We start from the raw sequence: 23,719 nt of genomic DNA, 5'->3' as shown, positions 1-23,719 counted from the left end.
GGCATGAACCCTAAAACCATTGTTCACCAGTTCACATAAGGTAGAGCCCATAGATCCCATCGCCCGGGGGTTAGAAGACGTCTGAGCTCTGACGTCTGAACCGAGGCTGCGGCATGTGATTGTGATGTTGAACTTGTACATAATGTGTTTGTGTTTTATACATGTGGCTGCGCCAGCGATTTGATGTAAGCTCCTATGTGTAAGATGACCATCTCTGAATTTATTTTATACATTACATAATAGATGCTTAATGCTTTCTCACTCTCAGGCCGGGGGACCATTGAAGGGGCACCCAGTGGGGTTGCTTGCTAGTTCCCTAACTGAATTTCGACCAATGGGTGCCTGCCTGACAAGCACCAAGCCAATCACAGTGCACGGCCGTCCCTCTGAGCTATAGGATATAGACTTCTACCTTTACACGATCGTTGCTCCCGTCTTTGATTTCATCCTTCCCGTTCTAGCTGACTCCCGGAGAAGCAGCACGCGTCACCTTCCACCGGCCCGGGTCATCCTCATCCATCAGACCACCACCACCAACGACAAACAGAACAGTAGGTAATATTAACGGGCCACTGAGAGCCGTGGTGCTTGGTTCTTAGATTGAGGCAGAGTTCAGAATCAAAGCAGTAATAACATTCCTTAATGCTCCGATGGACGGACAGACGTTAGCGGTGTTGAGGCTAACATGCTAACGTTAGCTACAATGTGTGTGAGTGTCATGTCATGCCGGTGTTAGTTTCCCACAGACCTGACGTATCGCATATGGATGGACAACGGAAACAAATGGAGGATATACATTATTATATTCGATATATGGGTCTGTTTAATATCCGCTGCCCGTTCAGTTGTGTAAATGAGGTCAAAAATAGAGACTACCATATGAAAAGACATGGCATGACAAGAGCTCAGACATGAAGATGTTTTGGTCTACGAGGACGAGCTTGTATCTGTCATGGTTCACAATTGACACTCGTACTTCACGATTATGACAGTCATGTGTCAGGGCTAAGAGCTTGTAGTGCATTCATTTCTCACTTGACACAGTCTTGTGATGAAACGAAACCTTTGATTCCCCCCCCCCCCCCCCCACACACACACACACAATATTTTCCACTACAAAATTACATTTGTGATGATTTGATTGAAATAAGAGTGCCCCTCACTTCACACGGGTGTGTTTTTTTATTATGAAATCACCAAATCTAGTGTTGAGGGCACTCAGCAGACTAAACTAAAAGCCAAAGGGGCGCTCCTCGGAGGGCAGATCCCCACCAGGTCGGGTTGCCTAATGCCAGGGACTATAAACATTGGAAGTCACCCCCCCACTGAATAATTAAAGGTAGGGTAAGTGATATTTATATATTTTTTAAAGGTTTTTTTTCTACAAGAGATGTAAACAAAAAAGAATATTTCATAATCAATACCGGCACTGTACTGTAAAATCTCATACCGTGGCATGCCTAGTATGCGCACATTTTTCGGTGCGTTGAAACCTCCTCCCCACGCAATCAGGTTCTGGCTAGGGGAAACATAGCCTGGCCCAGCCAGCGTGTTTTCTGGTCTAGAGGGGCGGGCGCGCTTGGAGCAAGCGCTGGAGAATATTTGTTCACCGATCAGACCCCCCCCCCTCTGCCCCTCTCCTCCCTGGTAGAAAACAGTGTCTCGCCTCTCTGCACTGTAGTTCACTCTCACTCCTAGACCAGGAAATATCTCACGCTCCCCAGCTTTCATTTTTTTTGAGCCGTAGTGACCGAAAATAAAAACCTGGGTACCGAGGCCCTAGTTCAGTCACAGGGGTCTCTCTCGATCTCTTTAATGAACAGAACATACATTTTCAACTCAAGTAGGTGACAAAATTTAAGCCAAAATTTAAGCCAATCAGGAGAGTACCCATTTATCTGCTTCATTTTCATAGTAACAGTTCTTGTGTGCTCATTTCTTTGTTTCATCACTTCCAATTTCACTTGTTTAATCTGTATCCTGACTAATTTCTCTATCCTGAAAGGATCAAATTAGTTATGGATTAAGTAATTATCCAGACCTGAAAATGCATTTAAGTGAGTCCTGTTACTGAACCAAGACGGAACACACAATAGCAAAATGAGTAATATCAGAAATCACTTACCCTACCTTAAGTGGTCTAGTAATGATACACTCACTCAAGTCAATTACCATGTGATGGAATCTTGAGAGATTTCTAGGGCAATCAAGTGTAAATGTTATAATAATCTTCAAAATAATGCTTAAGCAATCACTGCACAATAAAATACTGAGTGTTGGGCCACTTGAGTACCCATGTGAATTATGCCTCTGAATTTTAAAGTTTGAGTTATTATTCAGTCTTTCAGTTTAGTTTAAGTGATTTACAACTTTTTCTCTTCTCATGCTCACAGAATTGGACAAGTGAGTATCGTTTTACATTGACATAACCTACTGATCTAACTATAGCCATAACTTGATATGAATTTATCCTGCAATTTATGCTATGTGCAGTTTCCTTTTGTAAGGTAGTGATTGTTTAATCTCTCCCTCACATGGCTTGCGGTTGAATGGATGAAAAGAACTTATTGAGCATTTCACTTTGATATTAGCTTGATCTCAATACTTTTGGCAAAGAAGGTGAGTCAGAAGCTTTGTAACTACTGCCTCCCCAAAGACAGGAAATGACTTCCCGAAATAGTAGCCGGGTAGCCACAGGCCCAAAAAGCTCAAGGAATAGAGATTAACTTGTGATGTCATGACATACTTTTTTACGTTTTTTTAAATTCACTTTGTCATTAAGGTCCACAGAATGAGAGGTCTGCTCTGCCGGAAATATAGCAAAAAAAAGTTATGGCCATTTTTGTATACCACAAAATTTCATCATACTTTAAGTCGCATGTGACATGTCAAACTTAATCCATTCCAAGCATTAGTTTTGCACGAAAAACACTCCTTGGCCTAAATTCAACAATATATCCACTTAGGCCAAGGAGTGTTTTTCGTGCAAAACTAATACTTGGAATAGATTCAGAATCATGAAAACCCCCTAGTTTGACATGTCTCATTCTGTGGACCTTAATGACCAAATTAATAGACCCAAATCACACCCGTGTGAAGTGAGGGTTGCTAATATATTAAAGTCTAACTCATGTTTATTAGGTGATGTAAAACAAACGGTGCTGACACAAACATTAAATGCCATTAACAATAAAGAGACAATATGACATGAGGCACATTATGACGTAAATGTTCCCTTCATTGTCAATGGCGTTTACAAAACAAACATTGGACTAAAGACAAACATTAAACCTGTATATAGGAGCAGAGGCGCCCCTCAAAAACACAAATAAAAAGTATGTCATGACATCACAGGTTCTCTCAAATTTTAGGTGACTGGCTCCCCGGCTATAGTATTTTGATTAAAATACTGTCTAAACCCATTGTAGTGTGACTGTGTCACACATGGTGAACCACTTGGGGAATACATTTCCTGTATCTCTGTGGACCTCTCTACCATTATAAAAATGCATGCCTTGTTGCCAGTGTATGACTTGGCTATGATCTTGGGTTACAATAGCCTCAGTTTGAAATGCTTGTGAGCATGTCAGTGCTGTCATATCATGCCATCAGTTATTCATTTATTTTACTCTTAAATATTGCAAATGCTTTAATTGTTTGCATGTGTATTTCCCCCCTTAATTTCCTTCTTAAAGATTTGTCAATAACACTTGGTTAAAGGAATGAATTTGGAAAGCTAAAACAGAATCCAGTGTTTCCCCTAGGTGGTGTTCACAAATCAAGCAGCGGCACTATGCCATTGTTAAATGAATATAGCGGAAACAGTGGAATATTTACGGGTTCATTTAAGTAATGCAAAAGGGGAAAATCAGCTAATTTTAGAAATCCTGTCTTAACCACTAATGTTGTGTCAATTGAAATTCCATCATTTGACTTATCCAGGCTACACTGAAGTAAGAGTTGATGTGATATTATTAATCTATAGACCTTATAGAGCCGTGTTATTTTGCTAACTTGATTTTTAATTTATTGTAAAATGTCAACATTTGCTCAGGAGTCAGGACATAAAGAATTAATGGAATTTCATTAAGAGAAGTACATTCACTTAATTTTCCATTTGTAGGACAAACTATAAATATATTAATAAAGTGTGTATTCTGGTCAAAGAATGTGGCAACTTGTTTATTGCTGATTCGACATTTCGATCACTTGTATCTTCAGTATCTGAGTGGGAACATTTTAAGTGTACAGACATTTTATTCCGTTCAATTTGGTTTCTCAACATTCTTTGGGCATATTTTATTTTTTCTTAATTTTGTAATAATGTAATAACGTTCAACATTGACCTGTATTCATAGAAAAGGTTTTGAAATTGAAATCATACATGTGAAGTGTCAATTCGAATTGGTTTATGCAATGGTTTCATTGTGATGTTTCCACTATTTAACGTTTGCTTTCTGTTGACGGTTGTAATACTGCATGCACATTTTTTGACAGTTTGTTTTTTTCGTTCTCAATATTTAAGTAAAAATCTTATTAAACTTGCACCTTGCGTGCTTGGCTTATTGGGACCTTAAAAGATCTTAACTTTGGATAAAGCATTGCAGTGGATGGATTTGTGCTCCAATTACCTTACCTTCCCCTTTCTTTACAGCACATTTGCATGGTGTTTCTCGTTTGATTCCTTCTCAAAAGTCTTGCATGCTGCTTTATGTGTTCCTCTGGGATTGATACTTTGACTCACTGCTCTACAGTGTAACTTACAAAGAATTTGTTTTGACAGAAATTCCTGCAGTGAGTCTAATGAATGAATCCCTGTTTGTTTCTAAACTCCTCTGTAATTAATACAATAGTCTTTCCCTGTTATTCCTTTCTTTCTTCTGCAACGGATCGAAGATGATGCCTCAGGAAAACCTGCAGTGCTCTGAGCATGAACTGCCGATTGGTCACTGTCTGGACTGCTCCACTGAGGTAGAGGCGGGAGGTAGGAAGAACGCTGATTCGTGCCACAGAAATGGAGAAACGGCATCCTCCTCTCCAGAGAGTGGCAGCTTGAATGGGGATGGCAAGCGCAGCGGGAAAAGCCGCCGCCGTCGTAAACGTAGTCTTACGTGGTTGTGCGCTGAAGGGAAGGTCACGTCTGAAGAGAAACCAGATCAGGGGACTAGCCAGCTGACCGACCCCTGCTCCTCTCTGCTTGGCCTGCAGTCAGAGTGTGCATCTGTGTGGTTTGAGCATAGCATCTATGAGCAGGCGGAAAGCCTATATCAGTCTTGGTTGGCACGCACTTCCACCACTCCGATAAACGGATCACCTCCAGACGCAGAGAATCACCCTAATACTCAAACCACTACATCTCCCTCTCCGCCACGGCCGGCCTGTAGTCATGCTGAACAGGTGGCCTGTCATCACATGGTGCAGGAAGTGTGGTTGAACAAACCATCTTTTGACCATGCAGAGCGGTGCTTTGTGCAAGAGTCCATGCAGCTGTCCATTCCAAACTCCCTGCATCTTCCATCCCCATCTAATCACCGCATCTCACCTGCGACACCCGATGAGGGATATCAGTCTCTGGCTCCAACGCCCGCCACCCCGAACTTGCAAGTGGGTGCCGCTCCAGTCACTCGGCAGCCCATCAACGGATTACCTCGTGTCCCGGTGGATCTCCTCAGAGACGTGTGGCTAGAGAAACCTCTTTATGACCATGCCGAGGCCACCTTCTACCAGAACCTCTACGGCAACAATTCCTCAAAACCACGGACGAGCTCGCCCCAGACCTCCAGAAGTAGTGACCATCCTCAGAGCCTTGTAGAAGAGGAAGAGGAGGAGGAGGAGGAGGCTGAAGTGGTGGTAGAGGAGGAGAAACGGGTGGTTCTGCAGGGCAAGGCTGAAGTCTTCCACGCGCTGCACCCTATCCAGGAGGAGGAGGAGCCTGCTGAGATCACAGAGGCGGAAGATCGACCGGTGGAATCTGTCTGCCACTTCCTTCACCCGGACAGTGAGAAGGTGTGGTTGGACAAATGGCGCTACGATGCTGCAGAGAGCCGCTTCCACGGTCACTGTGGGAATCGTGCCGTGGTGGTGAAGGGGGCTCGAGGGCCAGATGCCAGGGTTCCGTCCGCTGCCTCCACCAGCCCTAAGAGGGTCAAGTATGACTAAGTCCTGGAGAATGGAGCCCCTCCAAGCACTTCCAAGTTCCTCTTTAGGCTTTTGAGTGCATTTTATTTATTTCATTGTGTGTATGACTTTTTTTGTTTTGTTATTTAAGTCTACATTCCGTCTACATCTGCATCAATATTTTCTGGCATTGTGTGAATGTTCTTGAGTTACTTTTATGCTTTTATGTGTTTTATCTTAATAGCTTATTTGAAGGGAGTCTGATTTGGAAGAGTATACATTAGATAAATACATGCAAATGTGTGCAGTCATTCCATTCAAAATATTGTTCCCTTTCCCTAATGAAAGGGATTGTTCATTGTTGTGTATTTATGAGGATTGGAGATTAACATTAACGTATCATGATTCTTTAATATCTAAACTGTGTTTCTAAAACATCCTTCTCTTATCCTCCCCCTTTCTCTCTTCTGCAGCGCCATGAGTGCAGTAGACTTCCTCGCCCAGGATAAGATCTGGTTTGATAAACCCCGTTATGACGAGGCAGAGAGACGCTTCTATGAGCACATGAATGGCTCCACACAACCAACACAGGTTACTACATATTTTTATCCCAGTTTCTAACCCATTCTATGTTTCATCTTAGCACACATCTGTGCCGTACAATTGGTGCCCATTTCTGCATTTCCTTTGAATCCCTTTTTGTAAGAGCTTGGAAATACAAAACGGTATAAGAAAACATAAGTAACTATATTCATGGTCTCTTGAGATTACAATTTTTGTGTAAAGAATGGATGAAGTAATGTCTTGTATCTCATTCAGGAACTGGGAGCTAACACCATTTTGCAAGACATAGCTCGGGCTAGGGAGAACATTCAGAAGTCCCTGGCAGGAGTAAGTATAGACTACAGACTGTAAAATATTAACCTGTTCAATTCCCATCATTCATCCATTCAATGTAGACTCCAATGCATTAGCTCTAGCATCCGGCTGTATCAGGCCAGGCGTATCCTGCTATGAAGTTAGACCGCGGTCAAAGAAATGATGATGAAGTTAGAGCTACGTGTCAACTCACTGTGATATTTCAGAGTCAAAGTCCCCACATAAAACAAATTAAGCAAACACTACCTTACATTAGGAAACGCAGCATTTAAAAACATACACACACAAGGAAAGTACAGAGGTGTAAAGTGCATCTACATAATTTAGCAGCGTTTTTATTTTTTAAGAGTGATATGGATATGTAACTAAAGTAACTTGTGCATAAGGTGCACTATTGCTTTCAATAGAAACACTATTGCTTTCAATAGAACACAACGGAGACAGCATTTCTTTCACCTGACAAATATCACTATGTGATCATTTCTTGTTTTAGATTGTATTTAAAGGATGGAAATGACGTACAATCTCTTATTGTCAGAGGTAGGTCATTCCAGATTGAACAGCCCTGAACTGAAAGGATGGTTTGCCGCCCCTCTAGCGGTTATATTACAGTGGTGATATGAGTGGGGTTTCCTATCGCACTCTTATATAGCTGTTCAATGGGTTTGAGAATCGTTATACCTGTGCAAGACCAGTTTGTGAAACGGTATTGAACGTGTAATAGGATCAAGCATTGGAGATAATATTTAGCAGCACTGTGTGGGAAGGGTCTAATTTGTTTAAAGTTTTGAAGGTTGAATTTGATTGTGTTTGAAACGTTTTTCACATGGTTTTTAAAGGTTAGGTTTGAGTCTATAACATGACCCCGAGGTACTTGAACTCTGACACAGTTCAAGTTCCTCCCCACCCCGAAACATTTGACTCTAGCACAACTCGTCTTTTGGAAGAAGCCATGCAGACAGTCCTTTTTGCGTTCAAGAGCAGACATGAATCTATAAGCCGGTCTTGAACACTGGTCAGAACAGAGGTTAAGACTGTTGACACTGTCTTAGTCTACAGTGTGGTATGGAGACATGACACCGTTTACACTTACACTGCTTTCTATTTGATGGGTATGAGCTAAACCACTCGATAGCCTCTGGGGAAAAGTTTAAATGCATTAGTTTGGACAAGAGGACCTGATGGCTGACTGAGTCAAAGGCTTTTTTAAAAGCCTTTGACTCTTTGATTTTACTTTAAAATGCACATGGGGCCTTGTCCAAAGCACATTTCAACCTTTCTGTAAATAGACAGTTTGCCGACTCAGTGGAGTGGAATGCCCGAAAGCCAAACTGCATAGGATGCAGTGGGGTGTGACTTTTGTCTAGGTGTTTGATTATAGACCTGACAATCTACTTTCCAGCCACTGCTGCTGTGAGAACTAACAAATGAGCATGTGCTATGCATATAGGTTTAAGCTCTTTGTTTGACTGGTAGATTAGTTCGTGATACTATCAAATATTATATTTGACAGACCTTTATGGATCCTAAGTGAAATCCAATTGTCACAGCAGCACCGGAGCAGGATAAATTGATATAATATATATATTATTTATATTTTATTAAAGGTGTTTGCTGAAGGTGGTATGCCTGTATGCATTTTGACATCAATCTTAATTATGCTTGTCCCTTGACCCAAATGTGCAAAAAGCTGGTGACGCCTTGTGCATTTGAGTGTGCAGTACTCGCTAGAGCACAGATCTCTGCCAGGATGCATGCCATAATAGTACTATCTGATGACATAATGTCAAATCCTCTCCATTTCTCTCTGTTGTGCACTCTCTATGCATCAGGACGGTGCTGTGTGAAACAGACTAAGTGTCTGTCATTGTGATCTTCATAAATCTCTCTAATAACAAAACTAATTAACTATGTGGACAACAAGACTATGTTGGTGTAACTAAGAGATTTGCTGGATGTTTTACATGCTTCTACAGTATTACAATCAACCAGTATGCATTATACAGTATTTGCCTGTATTCGCAGCTGATGGGTCAGGGGCTACTAGTAGTGTAGGTTCTGTACCCCTGACATATAGCTTGCAACCGATTGGCTATGTCCTTGCAGACATGTATTTTATTTGGCTGGAGGGACATTATTGTTTGTGATCTGATTTATTAATTCACAGAATCTGCAAGTACACAGCAACACTGGGGGATTTGATCTCCCTTGTTCTCCCTCTGACTGGTTCCTTGATTGGGGTTGATGTTTGAACTTATTTGCAAAGCTAAACAAACTGGGGAGGTTATCATATATGTCAATTATTTGCAAGCTAACTGACATTGACATCAGTCAGTATTGGCAACTGTAACAAGGCAAGTGTATACAAATGTATACTGTCTGCAGTATATATTCTGGCATATCCCCATAATGAAAACCAGTGCTCATGTAAGTATAATCATGTTGCAATAGAGCGTCGCAGTCCCTCCCCCTTTCAGAACGACGAGTGGCCCAGGAAATGAAATGCAATGCATTTCTCCCATAGGATTTTCTTTAAGTATTTATTTAAAGACTGTTACGCCGCGGACAAAGCCAACTCGGATCGTGACAATTCATGACAATGAACACAATATTTTGGGCCGATCACATCATTAGAAAGAAGAAAATAAAGGCAGGAGACAACACTATTTGTTTTGTTTTTCTTCTTATAAATTATTTGATCGGCCCAAAACATTGTGTTCATTGTCATGATTTGTCACGATCCGAGTTGGCTTCGTCTGCGGCGTAACCGTCTTTAAATAAATACTTCAAGAAAATCCTATGGGAGAAATGCATTGCATTTCATTTCCTGGGCCACTCGTCGTTCTGAAAGGGGGAGGGACTGCGACGCTCTATACTCAAGGTGATGGCCTTCTATTACTACATATAGTGCTGATGATAACTTCACACGCCAAATGTAAATGCTACTTCCTTTCCTCGGTTACCCTCTGGAGACATTTCCGTATTTGTTTTACACTGCAGTTGCTCTCCTTGGTTCTGAAAATACTTTGTAGTTCATTCAATCCTGTTCCTCCTTCCCTCCCTCTTACCCTGGTTTCTTCTTTTACCTGAAACCACCTCCCCAGCTGAAGTCTACACTGTTTAGCAGAGTGTCTGGTCAACCTTCCTTGAGCCTCCAATCCCAGCTCGTAAGTTTCCCACCCCAACTTGTGTGTCACTGGAACCACCTCTGCTAACAGCCTCTCTCATGTTGGCCCTGTGGGCCTGCCAGTCACCCACGTTTCCAGTCGCTTGGAACAAATTACCAGGCGTGGTGTGGAGTGGAGTTGGCCCCATCCCTGTAGTTCTCCTAACTCATAACCTTTCCAATTGTCTTCATCAGGGTCCATCCTTGGCTACTGTATTTCTGCTGCAACCGCCTGGCTTTAGTTGCTGGTGAGAAGGACGTTGGTTGTGTGGTGTTGCGTTCACGTCTGGCTTGTATATTGGTTTTGAAGAGTGTACTAACTGAAGTTTGGCCACTAGATGTCATTGGCGTTCTGTAATACATTGAACCTTACTTTCCACTCTTTTTTTTGTTTATTTCCACAGCAGCAGAGCTCTGGCAGTGGGGCAGGAGATCAAGCTGAATTTATTTCTCGTATCAAGAGCCTGGAGCTCGAGAACAACAGCCTGCACCAAGGTTGGTCTGTTGACATGCATTCATCAAATATTTCAGTCAAATGTAGTCGCCCTTAGTCAGATCAACTAAAATATATTTTGTATCCCACATGATCTGGCTGACTCGTCTTGCGCTGTGTGACCAGTGGTGGATAACTTGAGGTCAGCACTTTCCAAACTAGAATGTCGAGTAGCAGTTCTGGAGAAATCCCCTGTTGCAGTAACCCCAGCTCTAGCTCAAGCAGCGCCCTGCACAAACGTAAGTATCTCCCTCCATCAGAAGAAAGAGCTGGGCTGTCATGCATTTTGGTCTGTTTTGTGAATGTTTGTAAGACCCTTTACTCATTCAATATGTTCAGGGCACCACAGCCCAGCAGCAGAGAACCAGTGCATCAGTTGAAGAGGATGAAAATGATGATGACATTGACCTATTCGGTAGTGATGAGGAAGATCCTGAGGCAGAAAGGCTCAAAGAACAGCGGCTGAAAGAGTATGCAGAAAGGAAGGCCAAGAAACCTACACTCATCGCCAAGTCCTCCATCTTATTGGATGTCAAGCCTGTATGTTGGTCTCTTGTCCTACAAGGTTGAGTGTGTTATTTGTGGAGGTACAGCACTTTTGTTTTAGAAGGAAATGTTGATTGAAGGTGGGTGATATGTAGCAGGGAGACCAAACTTCCTCTGCTCTACCTATACAGAATCTCTGCTCGGCCAGGGGAGATATTGTGCTTCAGGCAAAATGGCAATGCTGTGAATTGATGCAGGGCATGCCAGCCACCCTTTCAGAAACAATTTGAAACGTTCAGTGATAGTTTTGGTATCTGTTCCGTTTTTTGAGCAGTGAATCTGACAATATGTCGGATTAAAAAATCCATCAAATCAGGATTAACTAAGGCGTTTATTAAAGTACTTCTTCACCCCCAAATTACTTTCCCTAAATTACTCACCGACATTATTGTTTGTGTCACATTCCTTAGGGCCGATTCATACTCTTATTTTACCGCTGTTTCGGCGCTGTAGTGCCGAAATGATTTCGGCTCGTCAGAAACTTTCAGTAGCACCGAAGAGTCGACTTTAGGACGGTACTAGTACCCGCCCCCCCGAACCTCAAATGACGAATTGTAGGCTCTACAGAGCTGAACCGACTTATTCGGCTCTAAAATAAGAGTATGAATCGGCCCTTATTGTGTATCTGGTGCTTGGAGTCTGGTGCAACGCACAGGTCCTCTCTGTACTCACAGCGCCTAGTCCCTCCACATGCCAGAATTGTACCTCTCAGTCCTGGCATAGTAGTTGTGGGGCCCTGGTCTTTCCCTAGTGGGTCTGATCGAGGGTAGCTACTGGGACGTAGTCGGGACTTGATCACCCTGGCTGGGTCACCTGAGTGAGGGGTATGATGTTCGTGAGACCCGAAACCCTGATGACCTTGGGATACATCACTGAGGATACGTCCCAGTTGCATCATGTATTTTCGTTCGTTATGGTGAATGAAGAATCCAAAAATAAGATAAGAAGAAATCACACCTGTGTGAAGTGAGGGGCGCTCTTATCATCATATATCATATATTTTGTTTTTGGATTCATCTTTCACCGTAAAGGACGTGACAAAAGCAAATATTATCACTATTCAAAGCTTTATGCAGTGAATCATTTTTTTTTTTTTTTAAATTACATTTTGGGGATGAAGTACTTGTGTTGTGAATAGCAGGCTCCTCCTGTCTATGCCAGAATTTTACTTCCCAACCATTTGCAGCACTTCAGTCTCCAATATGAACCTGCCATTAAACTGGTGGGTTCACACTGTCTCATTATTCTCATTTTCAGTGGGATGACGAAACGGATATGGCGAAGCTGGAGGAATGTGTACGGTCAGTGCAAGCTGACGGCCTGTTATGGGGCACATCCAAACTGGTTCCTGTGGGCTATGGCATCAAGAAACTGCAGATTGCTTGTGTTGTGGTGGATGATAAGGTCGGGACAGATTTGTTGGAAGAGGAGATCACGAAGTTTGATGAATATGTGAGTATAAGCAGTAAGCACAATCGCAGCAATTGACCTTTGAAGAATCATACCACCTGGCATGTTAAGCCCATTTACAACTCGCATTGTAGTTGACAAATATTGCTATGGTTAAGTTGGGTAACATTTTAACAACCTAATGTAAACATAAGTCTAACAATAAAATAAAATGCTTTGTTCATGGACATAAGGTTGAAGCTGTGACTAGATTGACTGACTGACTGACTGACCTAATAGATGACGGCATGCAGCGCCGTCGCTACATATACGTGCAATACGCACTGCCGATTAGGGCAACACGCCGAGGTGTGGTGCCAAGCAGACCCTCATAATAACAATTTTCTCTGTGGCTCCGCCGCGTAATAACGTACGGCCATGTGTGCGTCCTGAGTGCTCACAAACGGCTGTATCAGCTGCATGAGCGAACGCAGAGCTCTTGTCGGGAGGGGGGCAGCCCAAATAATATGCAAGTAGGGCAACCAAATCGTCAGCAACGTCCCTGACGGTATGGTCCTTTAACCACAATCAATCTTATTCTAGTACCCCAGATTGTAATCTAAAGGATGTGCCCTCTTCACTGTGTTGCAGGTCCAGAGTGTTGATGTAGCAGCATTCAACAAGATATAATTACAGCACATGTTCTTCATCCCTTTTTGCCCCTGCGCTGATTGTGAAACGGTTAATAAAAGATAACTCTTGCACTTCAATGGCTTAAATGTCTTTAATTTAAAAGTGAGTTGCTTATGTGGTTTTATTTTATTGTATTTTGCCAGATCATCAATTTCAATACTTGCAGCTTATATCAATTGGGTACTACAAGCTAATCATTGCATTTCTATACTAAGTATGCTAAAATACATGGACTCTAGTTTGAACGATACGTGGATGTAGATTTCCTGATAGAAGTGTCAGCAATAACTAATCGTGGTCATATTTAACCAGCAGAAGAATATTACATCCCTCTTCCCCTTTGTGTTCAATGTTGACTAGATATGAGCACAAACTGTAAATAAAATGGCTATATACAGTACTACTAAGTATAAAAAAATAAGTCGTCCCGAGTGTTGTCCCAATCTCACTACCAGAATCCGCGTTACACTACACTACCCCCCCCCCCCCCCCCCTTTGGCCAGTCGAGCTTCTAGTCAACTGAACAGAAGATGATGGTAGATTGTGCTCCAAGCCACACAGCAGGATAGAGAGGCTGGTTAAAAGTGGCCCCAATTCTATGTAGGAGGTGGGCTTGTCCACGTTTGACTGTATAGTAACACAGAAGCCCTGCTTGCTGGTCCAGGAACACCCCTATTCTGCGGGACACAGTGCTAGAAGGGACCACAACAGGCCGAGTCTCATTGTCATGGCAGTATGTGAAGGAGGATGGATTGCAGCAAAGACTCCATGAGTTTGAGTTGTGTCCTAGCCGACATTCGTTGCCCGATCCCTGAGGATATGAGAAAATCACAGATGATATACCAGTACCAAAGGAATACACAATACAGTACAATAACATTTGGTGTTGCTGGTCTGCTTTGTACCCTAATGTGACTATGATTTACAGACTCGCAAGCCAAGACCATTCCAAAGCAGTAAGCACCCGTGCAGATTAAATTATTACTGGTGATGACATCAAATGTCTAAAGTGAATAGACTAGTACCTTCCTAGCAATGCACTCGTAGGTGAGCCCCAGTGCTGCCTGTGAGCCTGTCCACTCAACCTCCCAGTAACTGCGGTCCACTAGTTCCTCACGACACAATGCCTGGCACCAGGTGTCAAAGCGGTCAGGGTGGTCTGAGTACACCTGAAGTTGTCCATTCCGACTGGCCATACGGTTGCTCTCAGTCAACAACAGCTCCTTGTGCGTCGTGAATGTGTCCAAAGACAGAGGGCAGAAATCTGTAACAAATTGAGCGCCATATACAGTGTCTGTTGAACAAGGACTGCCTGCATAATGGGCCTGGCTTTATCAGTTTTAGTTTTTCAGGGGGTTAATTCTATACGTTTTGTAGGGAAAGGCATAAACTAAAGCCAACTGATTTATGTTGCTCACATTGAAGGAGCTCATCTCTGTTGTCCAGAACAGGAACATGGGAAGAGATGCAAGCTGCTTGCATTGTGGGAAAGTAAAAGGAAGTTATTAAGATAAAAGGAATAGTTGAAGATATATTGAAATAGTGATACTGACTGGCAGTGGCAGGTAAAACTAAACTATACACATGCATGTTATGTTTGCATAACAGGATACTTACCGGGCCTGGACTTGGATGTAGCCATACGCAGAACACTCACATTCTTCACTGTTAAGTTGGCAACAAACACACACACACAGTTATATTCTGATACAACTTCCCTAACACATTAATGATTGGAATGACAACATGAAAGTTAAACGTGAAGTTAAAACCATAATGAAACTTAACTGACATGCATGGGTGATCTTTGGGAACTCGCTCTGATATAAACTCTCAAGTTGCTCTCTCAGGTCTGAGATTGCCTTCCTCACTTGCCCAAAGGAGATGTGTGTGTTGACAGTAATCACTTTGGCCTCTCCAGGATGGGCTGGACCTCGGTACGACTGGCACATCTGCAACAGGATATTCCTTATTACAAGCAAACTGACAGATTAAGTCACGAATCATTGTAATGGGGGGGGGGGGCTCTGGCCCCCCTCCTGGGGGGGGGGGGCAATATAGCCGGCCAGTTACGTCACTTTAAATGTTTCATACAAATTAACTGATTACTCAATCAATGATTGCATCCTGATTTTCTGTCTAGAACTTCTGAAAGAAATTCTTCTGGTCTCATCTCTCTTTGATGCCTCACCTGTATTATCAAGCCCTGGTCCTGTGACACTTTCTCCAGTTCAGCATCTCTCCTCTTCAGCTCAGCGATCTCCTGTGTCAGATGCTGTAGCTGGGCTTCAGCTCGAGTCACCTCAGCCTTCTCCTGAGCCCTGATGATTTCCTTCATCTCAGAACGACGCCGCTCCACAAACTCCACAAGCTCTGCAAAGATCTTGCTGCTGTCTTTCACTGCTGCCTTAGCCAAATGCTATGGAAAGAAAAGGGAAGCAATAGTGTGTGTGTGTGTGTGTGTGTACATTCTTCTTTAGACATGAGTAATTGACTGACATTACACAATATGCTACTTTACAATGAAAACTGCCCAAGATAAAAACAATAGTTTGTTTTCATTGTTCTTTGTTTGCAGTAGATAAGCAGTAAGATTCATAAACATAATAATAATTAATTTTATTTATATTGCACTTTTCATTCACAAGGAATCCCAGGGTGCTACATGGTTAAAAACATATAATCTATCATAGAAGGTTGAAAACGGGGTTAACAAAAACGGCAAAGCGACAGTTCAACACAAAAAGGCCTTCCAAAACAAGAAGGCCTGTTTTAAAGCATTCCGCACTCTCAGGTCCATGGGGAGGCTGTTCATAGGCGTTGTGCTGCCACATGACATAATTAGCCTGGATCCAGCCCACTCTCTGACCTAATATGATTGAACATTCCTACAATGTGCAGCTGGTCACATTTCTTTGTACCTCAGAATCAATCAATTTTATGCGTACTCACAGAGAAGGACTTAATGGTCTGTTTCAAGTGTTGTAGCTCCGACTCCCTCTCCTGAATTAGCTGAGAAAGTTCTCTCCGTGTGTGTCCCAAAAGCCTCTTCAGGAATAAAGTTTGATAACAGTCATGGGTGTTAATGGAGAACATTGTCTGACTTTATAATAGGGAATTGTGTGGCATCCTTAAGTTTGAGTAAGCAGACTCACCTCCCCATCGTTTCTCTCTGGATGGACAGAGGACAAATCAAATACAGCATGCTCAAAGCCTTGGTCTACAAAGCCCCCCTCCTGGTAGAGAGGTGGGGCTGAAGGGCCATCCTCCAGCCTCACATTGCCTAGCTTCTCCAGCATATCTGCCAGCACGGTGTTTTTTCCCAGTGTGGGTCTGGGATTGAATGAGGCGCTGCACTGGGGACAACTGCAGGCCCACTGCCCCTGGCGGCTGTCCCAGTAGTCTCTCAAGCAGGTCATACAATAGCTGTGGCCACATGGGATGGTGACTGGATCCTTCAGAACTGCCAGGCAGATGGAGCAGCTAAACTGAGCTAGGTCCAAACTGAAAGAAGCCTGGGCCATTGTTTCTGGAATAAGACAGAGACCGAAACAATATATATCGATGGAGCTCTATTAAAAATGGCCATGTGGCCCATGTGTTGGATTAACTACAATCCAAAAACCTACTACAAAATTATGTAGTAGGACTGGTGGTCGTATTGTGTGCTGGCCAAAGGTGACTTCTTTCTTTTGTTCAAATAAGTGTTAAATAGATCTATTAATTTCTGATAGCAATCGAGTTGAGTGAGTGTTTGTTCAGTAACAGGGGACTCTCTCTTTCCAGCTCTTTTAAGCAGAAAAATGCATTCTGTTCAGTTTTATCAGTTTTATCCAAAAACTCATACCGGATACATGTATGATTGAAATGATGGAAATAGTAGCCTAGCCTACACACTATCAAATTGAATCTGATAGATACACTTTGCTGATTGGCTGAAATGGTCAACGCACCAGAAATTTTATTTTCTGTTTATTAAAGAAAAGAGACGGCTAATACTGTAGCATTGATTCCTAAAAGAATATAGAGGTTTAATTTACCAAAAGAGTTATGACTTCATTACAAAAGACCATGAAGTCATCCCAATATTGCTACACAATTAACGTTATGATTTAAATTGTTTACAAATGAGTCATTCTGTCATTGTATAAGTATTCAATTAATTCCACGGCCTTGATCATAAACTACACAGACAACACCACATTCACATTTCCAGAATGGACGAATTTCACGTATTTTAACGACACATGATGGCATGCATACATTGCATTAATTTCATGCACAGAAACAATTAAACAAGAAACGATAGTGTTTTGTTTGTGTACGGATTGTTACCGTGTACTAACGCCCTCCAGTAGTTGACGGAATTCCCCAGCCCTCCTTTTATTCTATGGCCCAGCCAGAGTATAAGGCCCAGCCCGCCCAGCCCAGGCCAGATCCAGCACAGAACTTCCGTAGCAAGATTGTTCAGCTCTGGTTCAAGTCAACCCACCACCATGGCTATGTAAAGAAGGAAAGGCCATTTATATTCCTACGTCACTCACCGTCGTCACGTTCTAGGCACGTAGCCTACTGTACAGTGCCCACCGTCATCAGGCTTTTCCACACGGCGGAAAAGTCTTAGCCTGATTATCGGGATCTTTGGGCTGGATCCAGGCTAGAAAAGTCTGGGACCTTGTATTGAACTGTACTTTCCTGTGCATTCCCTAAACAAGTATTCATTCAATTTATAAACACGCATGTTTCGCCAGAAGATGGCGCCAGAAAATCACTAATAATAGGCTACAAGGAACACATGCAATACCTCCACGGATGACCTGTTGAAAACCCCTGTCCTAAACCATCATATGATACATGTTACTGCAAGTGTTTAAACCCTCCGTTTAGAGAGGGAGGTCTCCAAAAACAGGGCCCTTTGCATGTTGGTGGCCCAGGGGCCCTTTATCTCTAGATCCGCCTGTGACTTTATGCATGCGCATCATACCCTCTATTAGTAGGCCAATCAACTCTTCATTCTATCACAGAGGAAATGTTAAATTTCCGCAACACATATAGCAGACATGGTACATCCATCATGCATGTGTAACAGGGACACCTGTCCCATTTCACTATTTCAGGGTAGTGCATACATGTGAACATCACACCCCCAATTACCCAGGTGTAAGCAGTTCACTGATTGGCTCTTGCCCTATAAAAACCTGTTGTGCCCTACATGATCCTTTCTGCTATTTTGTGTGCACACTGAGTAAGGTAGTAACTGATTGTTATGGAACTGGCCACTGGTGTTCATTTTAGTTAGTTGGTGTCAAACTCAAACCTCGCTAAGCCTAAATTTGTTAGCTCTAACCACACTAAATTACAGCACAAATGGTAAAGAAACTGAGAAGATGATGTGGTTCTTAAGATGACAAAATATTGATTTTGTTAAATGGAATTAAAATAACCCTGGAAAAAGCTTGACAATGTATGTTGTTAAAGATGTAAAATCACTAGTCCTGTGGGCCTCTAGCAGGCCTACATTACATGCTACACTTGTAGGCTACATGTGGTAAAAGGGGCGCACATATGCAGCCACAAGGAGAGCGTTTCAAACATCCAGGAAAACCCCACAGATAGACGCCAGCAGTACAGGAGGATAAGACATTAATCAGTGAGACTGACATAATGGGCATAGCCTCGCAAACGTCAAAGCCTAGATGACGACGTTACACGAACGGTAAACGTCTGCTGTCTCCCGAGGCTACCCGAATGGGGACGAGACTCCAACACTATTACGCGTGCATACAACATAATAATGCAACCCCCTAGTGGTCGACCATGGTAACTGACGCTTGAGAGGTGCAGCGCAGGCATGCCTAGACATAGCTCTGGTCCAGAGCCTGAGCCTCAGGATATGGACCTCCGCCCGATGCTGATCTATTCTCAGTCACATCTTCTGCAATGCATAGTGCATAGATAGACTACCATATATTGCACTTTCGTTTAATTTTAACGAGTTAATCTTAAAGTAAAGTTTGCATCAGGCCTAATTGCGCATTGTTTTCTTTCGCAGCTCGCCATGAAGCATCTCTTTTTGCTGGTCGTGTTGTTGCAGTGTCCTGCAGCCAGTGGATTATTTGAGTGGCTCAAGCAAACTGAGTCTCTTACAGCTGCCACTCCAACAACACCACAACAGCAAGCTCCAGAAACACGCACAGGAGATGTCCCTTTTGAGATGGCTGTTGCAGATGAGAAGTTCTTGTCTGAAGGAAGGCAGATGGACCTCAGTCCTTTGGATAGCTGTCATTCACGGGTAATTTTTGACAAAGAATAGCAAACTATCAAAATGTTCTCATAAGAATTCGAAATGTGTGTCAATCACTGTGGTACCTTCATCACTTTAGCATTGCTGCAGTGATTTGTATACGAGTAGCCTATATTGATTGCAAGTGGGCTCTCAAATAATTGGCAGAACACAAGACTTTGTTAACATTACTACTATGTATGTATGCGTGTATATCATAGGTGTATATGCATGGTTCCTACTTCCTAGTATGAATGGCACTTAAGAATTCTTTCTTTAAAACTTTGAGAAAATTATGTTATTGTTACAAGTAAAAAGGAGCTTTAAGTAGGCCTACCGGTATACTATGTTTAATTTAATAATCAAATCGGGAACACAATTTGATTTGATCATTAAAATAAACATACTCATACTGAAAATACACAGCCTAGCTGCTATTTTAAGTGGTAAGATGGGTGGTGATTTTCTCATATGGAAAGGTTTGGTAATCACTGGTAGCCTAAGAAGTTCTGTTGTGTCCCAGGTGGTTGGTCAGTTGAAGTCAACCTGTGGAAGCCTGTCGGAAGAGCAGCTTGCCAAATTAGGAGTGGTCCTTTTCAACTGCCAGGCAGAGGCGGAGGGTCGCAGCACCTACCCTTGTACAGAGGAAATGGTATACTATAATACTACGTTTTGGTAGATTTAATCTCAAAACTCACAAAGGTTTGAGGCCATGCATGTCTGTGCCTTTAACTGAAACGATGATCTTTAATTATACAATTATTTCATATTTCAGACTTTAAAACAGTGCACATCAGACATGGACGCAGACACGTGGAATGCATACCACATAGTGAGCAATCGAGCACGCTCTGTGTGCTATGCCACTCGCCAGCAGCAGTTCCGCCGTAGGGCAGAGATGACTGTCAACGCACTAATCTCCACAGCTACCAGCCAACTGGATGCAATGAATGACTTGAAGGTAGAGTTGTCATATTGACTTTTGCACATTTGTTTGGAGGGCAAGCTGCAATGGTACAGTATGTCTTACCTCATGTCCACGTTCCCTTATAACAGGAGGGACAGCTGGAGCTGAAGGAGCTGACTTCTGCCTCCTTGGACAAGCTATTGCAGGGCCACAGTGCTTTGCAGTCCCAACAGGAGGGGCTGTGGAAAGGTCAGGAGCAACTGGAGAGTTCCCTGAGTTCCAACCTGAAGCATCTCAGCCAAGAAAAGGCCCTCATCGCCTCTGGACAGGAACTGGTTGCGCAGCTCATTCAGGGCATCACACAGAGAATGGGTGAGAAATTAAAATGTGTGAATCTTTGGATATTCAAAATACTCAGTTTAGTTTGACCACCGATTTGGCTTTACAGATAGTTTTTTACATTCACATGGCTGAGTGAAGCAAAGCGTGCTTAACTCGGCATGCTTTAGCAGGTGGTCATTTTAAGCTACAGTGGAAAAAACTGGTTATCTTACGGTAGTAGGTGTATTTGTACAAGCAAAGTATATCACTTGCTGTCTCATGGCGTCCTCTAGAGAATGTTAGTGAGCAGTTGAAGGATCAAGGGTCTGAGGTACATGACAGTCACCAGGCCATTATTGAAGAACTTGCTGATGTCCGAGAACGAGCACAGGACGTCAACCATAAAATCGGCAAGTGTCGCTGAAATACAAAACATTTCAAAATTCTATTCTATTCTTAATTTAGTCAATTTATGTTTAATGATCATGGTGTCTGTGTTGCTGCAGACAGCAGTATGGTAGGTTTTCTGCAGTACCAGAACCGGACAGCTGCATACTACTCTGACCTAATGGCCAAGCTGGAGCGTATGAATGGCACACTAGGAGCCCTGTTCCACCACCTTGACAACATGCAGTACCGTCTAGAAGAGCGGCTTCACATCATCCAGGGCTACCTCGGCTGTGCAGGTGAGAATCTCGTCCATTTTAGGAAAATGTCAGTGTGAGACGATGCAACTTCTCTGGACTAATTGGGCTCGGATTCCCATTTGATATCATGACCAGCAGTAAGAGTATTCTGCCTGACATGTCTCACAAGCACTGGCCTGCAAATCAATGTAACCTGCAATATGGCTAAATGTGTATTTTCAGACACTTATGTTGTGCCTCTGTGATTTCAGGTCTGAGCCTGGCTGCCATGTGGACATGTATCGTGCACACATGTTATTTCTTACTGTGTGCCGTTCTACTGGCATTCCTTGGCTGTCCCCTTTTCACCCGGGCCATGCTGCTGCTCACTGTGCCCCTTAATGCAGTGGCTGAGCTCAACCAGCAGCCAGCACTGGATCTGAAAAGCCTCAGCCTGTTGCTGCTTACTCTATCTATGGGTATGGACTTCTATTGGTGATTGATATGATTATATGATGAGGCCCCCTTTTTTTGTTTTGGGTTATTTTAATTATCTTAAGTGTATGACATGCTTGCACAGGTCACTGGTTTGTGAATCAGCTGCTTCGGGCGTACACTGGGATCAAGGTGAAGCCAGCCAGCCTGCCCCCATGCAAAATTGTGGAAGCAGAGAAGTGTGATGTGCCATCCTACTATCGATGTCGATCCTCTACACCAGAGCGGTGAGGATGCAGATGACTCACTAGGGTTGGCACAAGCATACCGGACAAAGTTACTGCCTGTTGGTTTTATCTGATTGTCTGCATCTTATTTCATTTATCTTATCTCTTCATCTTCAGAGATGAACTGGATGGATCCCTGGCACCTGATCTGCTGGATCAAGACAGCTGTCTCGATGGTGTGCAGCAGGACATTGAATGTAGGGGGCTTCCTAAACTGCATCATTTTCAAATGCCTATCAATTGCCTCATGTTTTTGAGGGGCCTATGCCCAGCTTTGTGTCTGTGTTCCCCATAGTGATGATTTGATTGGCTGAGGGCTTAAAAAGTGAGGATACAGGGTTGGGACAGAAAAGTGAGGATGCCAAAAGTGAATGGCCAGAATGTGATTATGTATGATAAGAGTGCCCCTCACTTTTCTTGTGTATAGGTGACATTCTCAAAGCAATGCTGTCGCCAAAACCAGAAGCCAGGTTTGTGCCAATAATGGACACACCCAGTCGATCCACATCAAAGTTCATAGGCCGACTCAGCCAGTCCACGGTGAGTGTGTCTGTATATACTGTATATATTATAGTTCATGCACATTTCTGTATTATAGTTCATGCACATTTCTGTTTTATCACCTATTTTTTTTTTCTCTCTTTAAGGCACTCATGGAAGATGTGTACTTAAGAAACTTGGGAAGTGTTTTTGATGCAGATAGTGAATTCCGAAGTTCTAGCCCTAATCAGTCTTTAACCAGCAATGGGTTAGTTCTTTTGTTGTATATTTCATCCTCTGCTCAGACCTTTGTATTTTCAACTCGGCCCTAAAGGACGATCACACAAGACACTAGAAACGTGTCCAATATTATCCAGTCTTTTCAGCATGTAGTGAGTCCCACCACTTCCAGGTTTCATGCCGGTGGAAGTTGTGGGAACAGTAGCAAATGCAGACCATAGTTGTGTTTTCTTTTGTTCCATGTACTAATGTCGTCTTTTATTTTTCCTGATGTAGCTCTCTGTCAGGCCGTCAGCTGTGCAATGGCATTACAAAGACTGGAAAGGCTTGTAAGAAGAGGGCTGTGCTCGGACAGGACTTCTGCAGAGTACATGAAGGAGGTTATACCTCTTATGTCAATCCTTGACTGTCTAATGACGATTTTGATATTTGCTATAGTTTCCTTGCTAAAGGTTAGTCTGCTTCCTAAAACCCTGTTGCTTATGAAATAATGTTTGAGTACATGAATTGTTTTTATCTTGATTGTTGAAATGTCTTGGACTATACAGTTTTTACTTTGTATTTATTAAAGTTTTTATTGCTTTAGTATTTCAAGTTTATTAGAAAACATCATTGCATAATAATAGACATAGAAAGGTAGATGCCTCATTCGCTGCTGCAATTCATGGGAGCGACCTGTCTCGCACCTAGGGTGGAAGTGCGCCCATAGTTATGAGTGTCATGGCGGCCTCCAGTCATGTGACTCGCGTCCCTTGTCATTATTTCTTATTTGGCACCCACACGGAAGCTTGCCCTCACTTGAGAGCATCCGCCAAAGTGCCGGAAGAGGACTTTTGTCTATGGTCCTCCCTACTTGA

At 42.9% G+C, this 23,719-nt stretch overlaps 4 protein-coding genes across 10 annotated transcripts; 3 read left to right on the top strand and 1 right to left on the bottom strand.

The window, feature by feature from the left end:
- Positions 1-425: 425 nt before the first annotated feature.
- On the top strand, positions 426-13,360 carry LOC308319438 (elongation factor 1-delta-like). 3 transcript variants are annotated; one of them, XM_080769525.1, is made up of 9 exons: positions 426-555; positions 6,591-6,708; positions 6,937-7,008; positions 10,101-10,163; positions 10,567-10,657; positions 10,782-10,894; positions 10,995-11,195; positions 12,459-12,653; positions 13,242-13,360. In XM_080769525.1, the coding sequence occupies exons 2-9, from the start codon at positions 6,595-6,597 to the stop codon at positions 13,278-13,280; spliced, it is 888 nt and encodes a 295-aa protein (XP_080625651.1). In that variant the 5' UTR covers positions 426-555; positions 6,591-6,594; the 3' UTR covers positions 13,281-13,360. The 3 variants fall into 3 exon arrangements, with proteins under 3 accessions (XP_080625651.1, XP_080625653.1, XP_080625652.1); XM_080769526.1 differs by having other exon boundaries at positions 449-551; XM_080769527.1 differs by lacking the exon at positions 10,101-10,163.
- On the top strand, positions 2,420-6,545 carry LOC308319338 (uncharacterized protein). The gene is made up of 2 exons (XM_080769364.1): positions 2,420-2,619; positions 4,897-6,545. Exon 2 carries the CDS (start codon positions 4,897-4,899, stop codon positions 6,157-6,159), a length of 1,263 nt encoding a protein of 420 aa, XP_080625490.1. The 5' UTR covers positions 2,420-2,619; the 3' UTR covers positions 6,160-6,545.
- Positions 13,361-17,731, bottom strand: LOC308319436 (E3 ubiquitin-protein ligase TRIM65-like). 3 transcript variants are annotated; one of them, XM_080769521.1, is made up of 9 exons: positions 17,619-17,731; positions 16,439-16,812; positions 16,236-16,331; positions 15,475-15,702; positions 15,076-15,235; positions 14,901-14,948; positions 14,702-14,758; positions 14,309-14,547; positions 13,361-14,094 (listed from the first exon to the last, which is right to left on the bottom strand). In XM_080769521.1, the coding sequence occupies exons 2-9, from the start codon at positions 16,805-16,807 to the stop codon at positions 13,795-13,797; spliced, it is 1,497 nt and encodes a 498-aa protein (XP_080625647.1). In that variant the 5' UTR covers positions 16,808-16,812; positions 17,619-17,731; the 3' UTR covers positions 13,361-13,794. The 3 variants fall into 3 exon arrangements, with proteins under 3 accessions (XP_080625647.1, XP_080625648.1, XP_080625649.1); XM_080769522.1 differs by having other exon boundaries at positions 14,702-14,755; XM_080769523.1 differs by lacking the exon at positions 14,702-14,758.
- Positions 17,732-19,187: 1,456 nt separating this feature from the next.
- LOC308319789 (protein brambleberry-like) lies at positions 19,188-23,447 on the top strand. Of its 3 annotated transcripts, none has more exons than XM_080769974.1 (12): positions 19,188-19,575; positions 20,090-20,218; positions 20,342-20,527; positions 20,623-20,845; positions 21,088-21,204; positions 21,301-21,480; positions 21,693-21,899; positions 22,001-22,142; positions 22,260-22,339; positions 22,570-22,682; positions 22,790-22,890; positions 23,139-23,447. In XM_080769974.1, exons 1-12 carry the CDS (start codon positions 19,342-19,344, stop codon positions 23,266-23,268), a joined length of 1,842 nt encoding a protein of 613 aa, XP_080626100.1. In that variant the 5' UTR covers positions 19,188-19,341; the 3' UTR covers positions 23,269-23,447. The 3 variants fall into 3 exon arrangements, with proteins under 3 accessions (XP_080626100.1, XP_080626101.1, XP_080626099.1); XM_080769975.1 differs by having other exon boundaries at positions 21,088-21,208; positions 21,305-21,480; positions 22,260-22,318; XM_080769973.1 differs by having other exon boundaries at positions 21,088-21,208; positions 21,305-21,480.
- The last annotated feature ends 272 nt before the right edge of the window (positions 23,448-23,719 follow it).

The sequence above is a fragment of the Protomyctophum bolini genome, assembly GCF_963924005.1.
Source record: "Protomyctophum bolini genome assembly, chromosome: 8".
Taxonomy (NCBI): domain Eukaryota; kingdom Metazoa; phylum Chordata; class Actinopteri; order Myctophiformes; family Myctophidae; genus Protomyctophum; species Protomyctophum bolini.
This window is presented reverse-complemented; position numbering and strand designations above follow the sequence as displayed.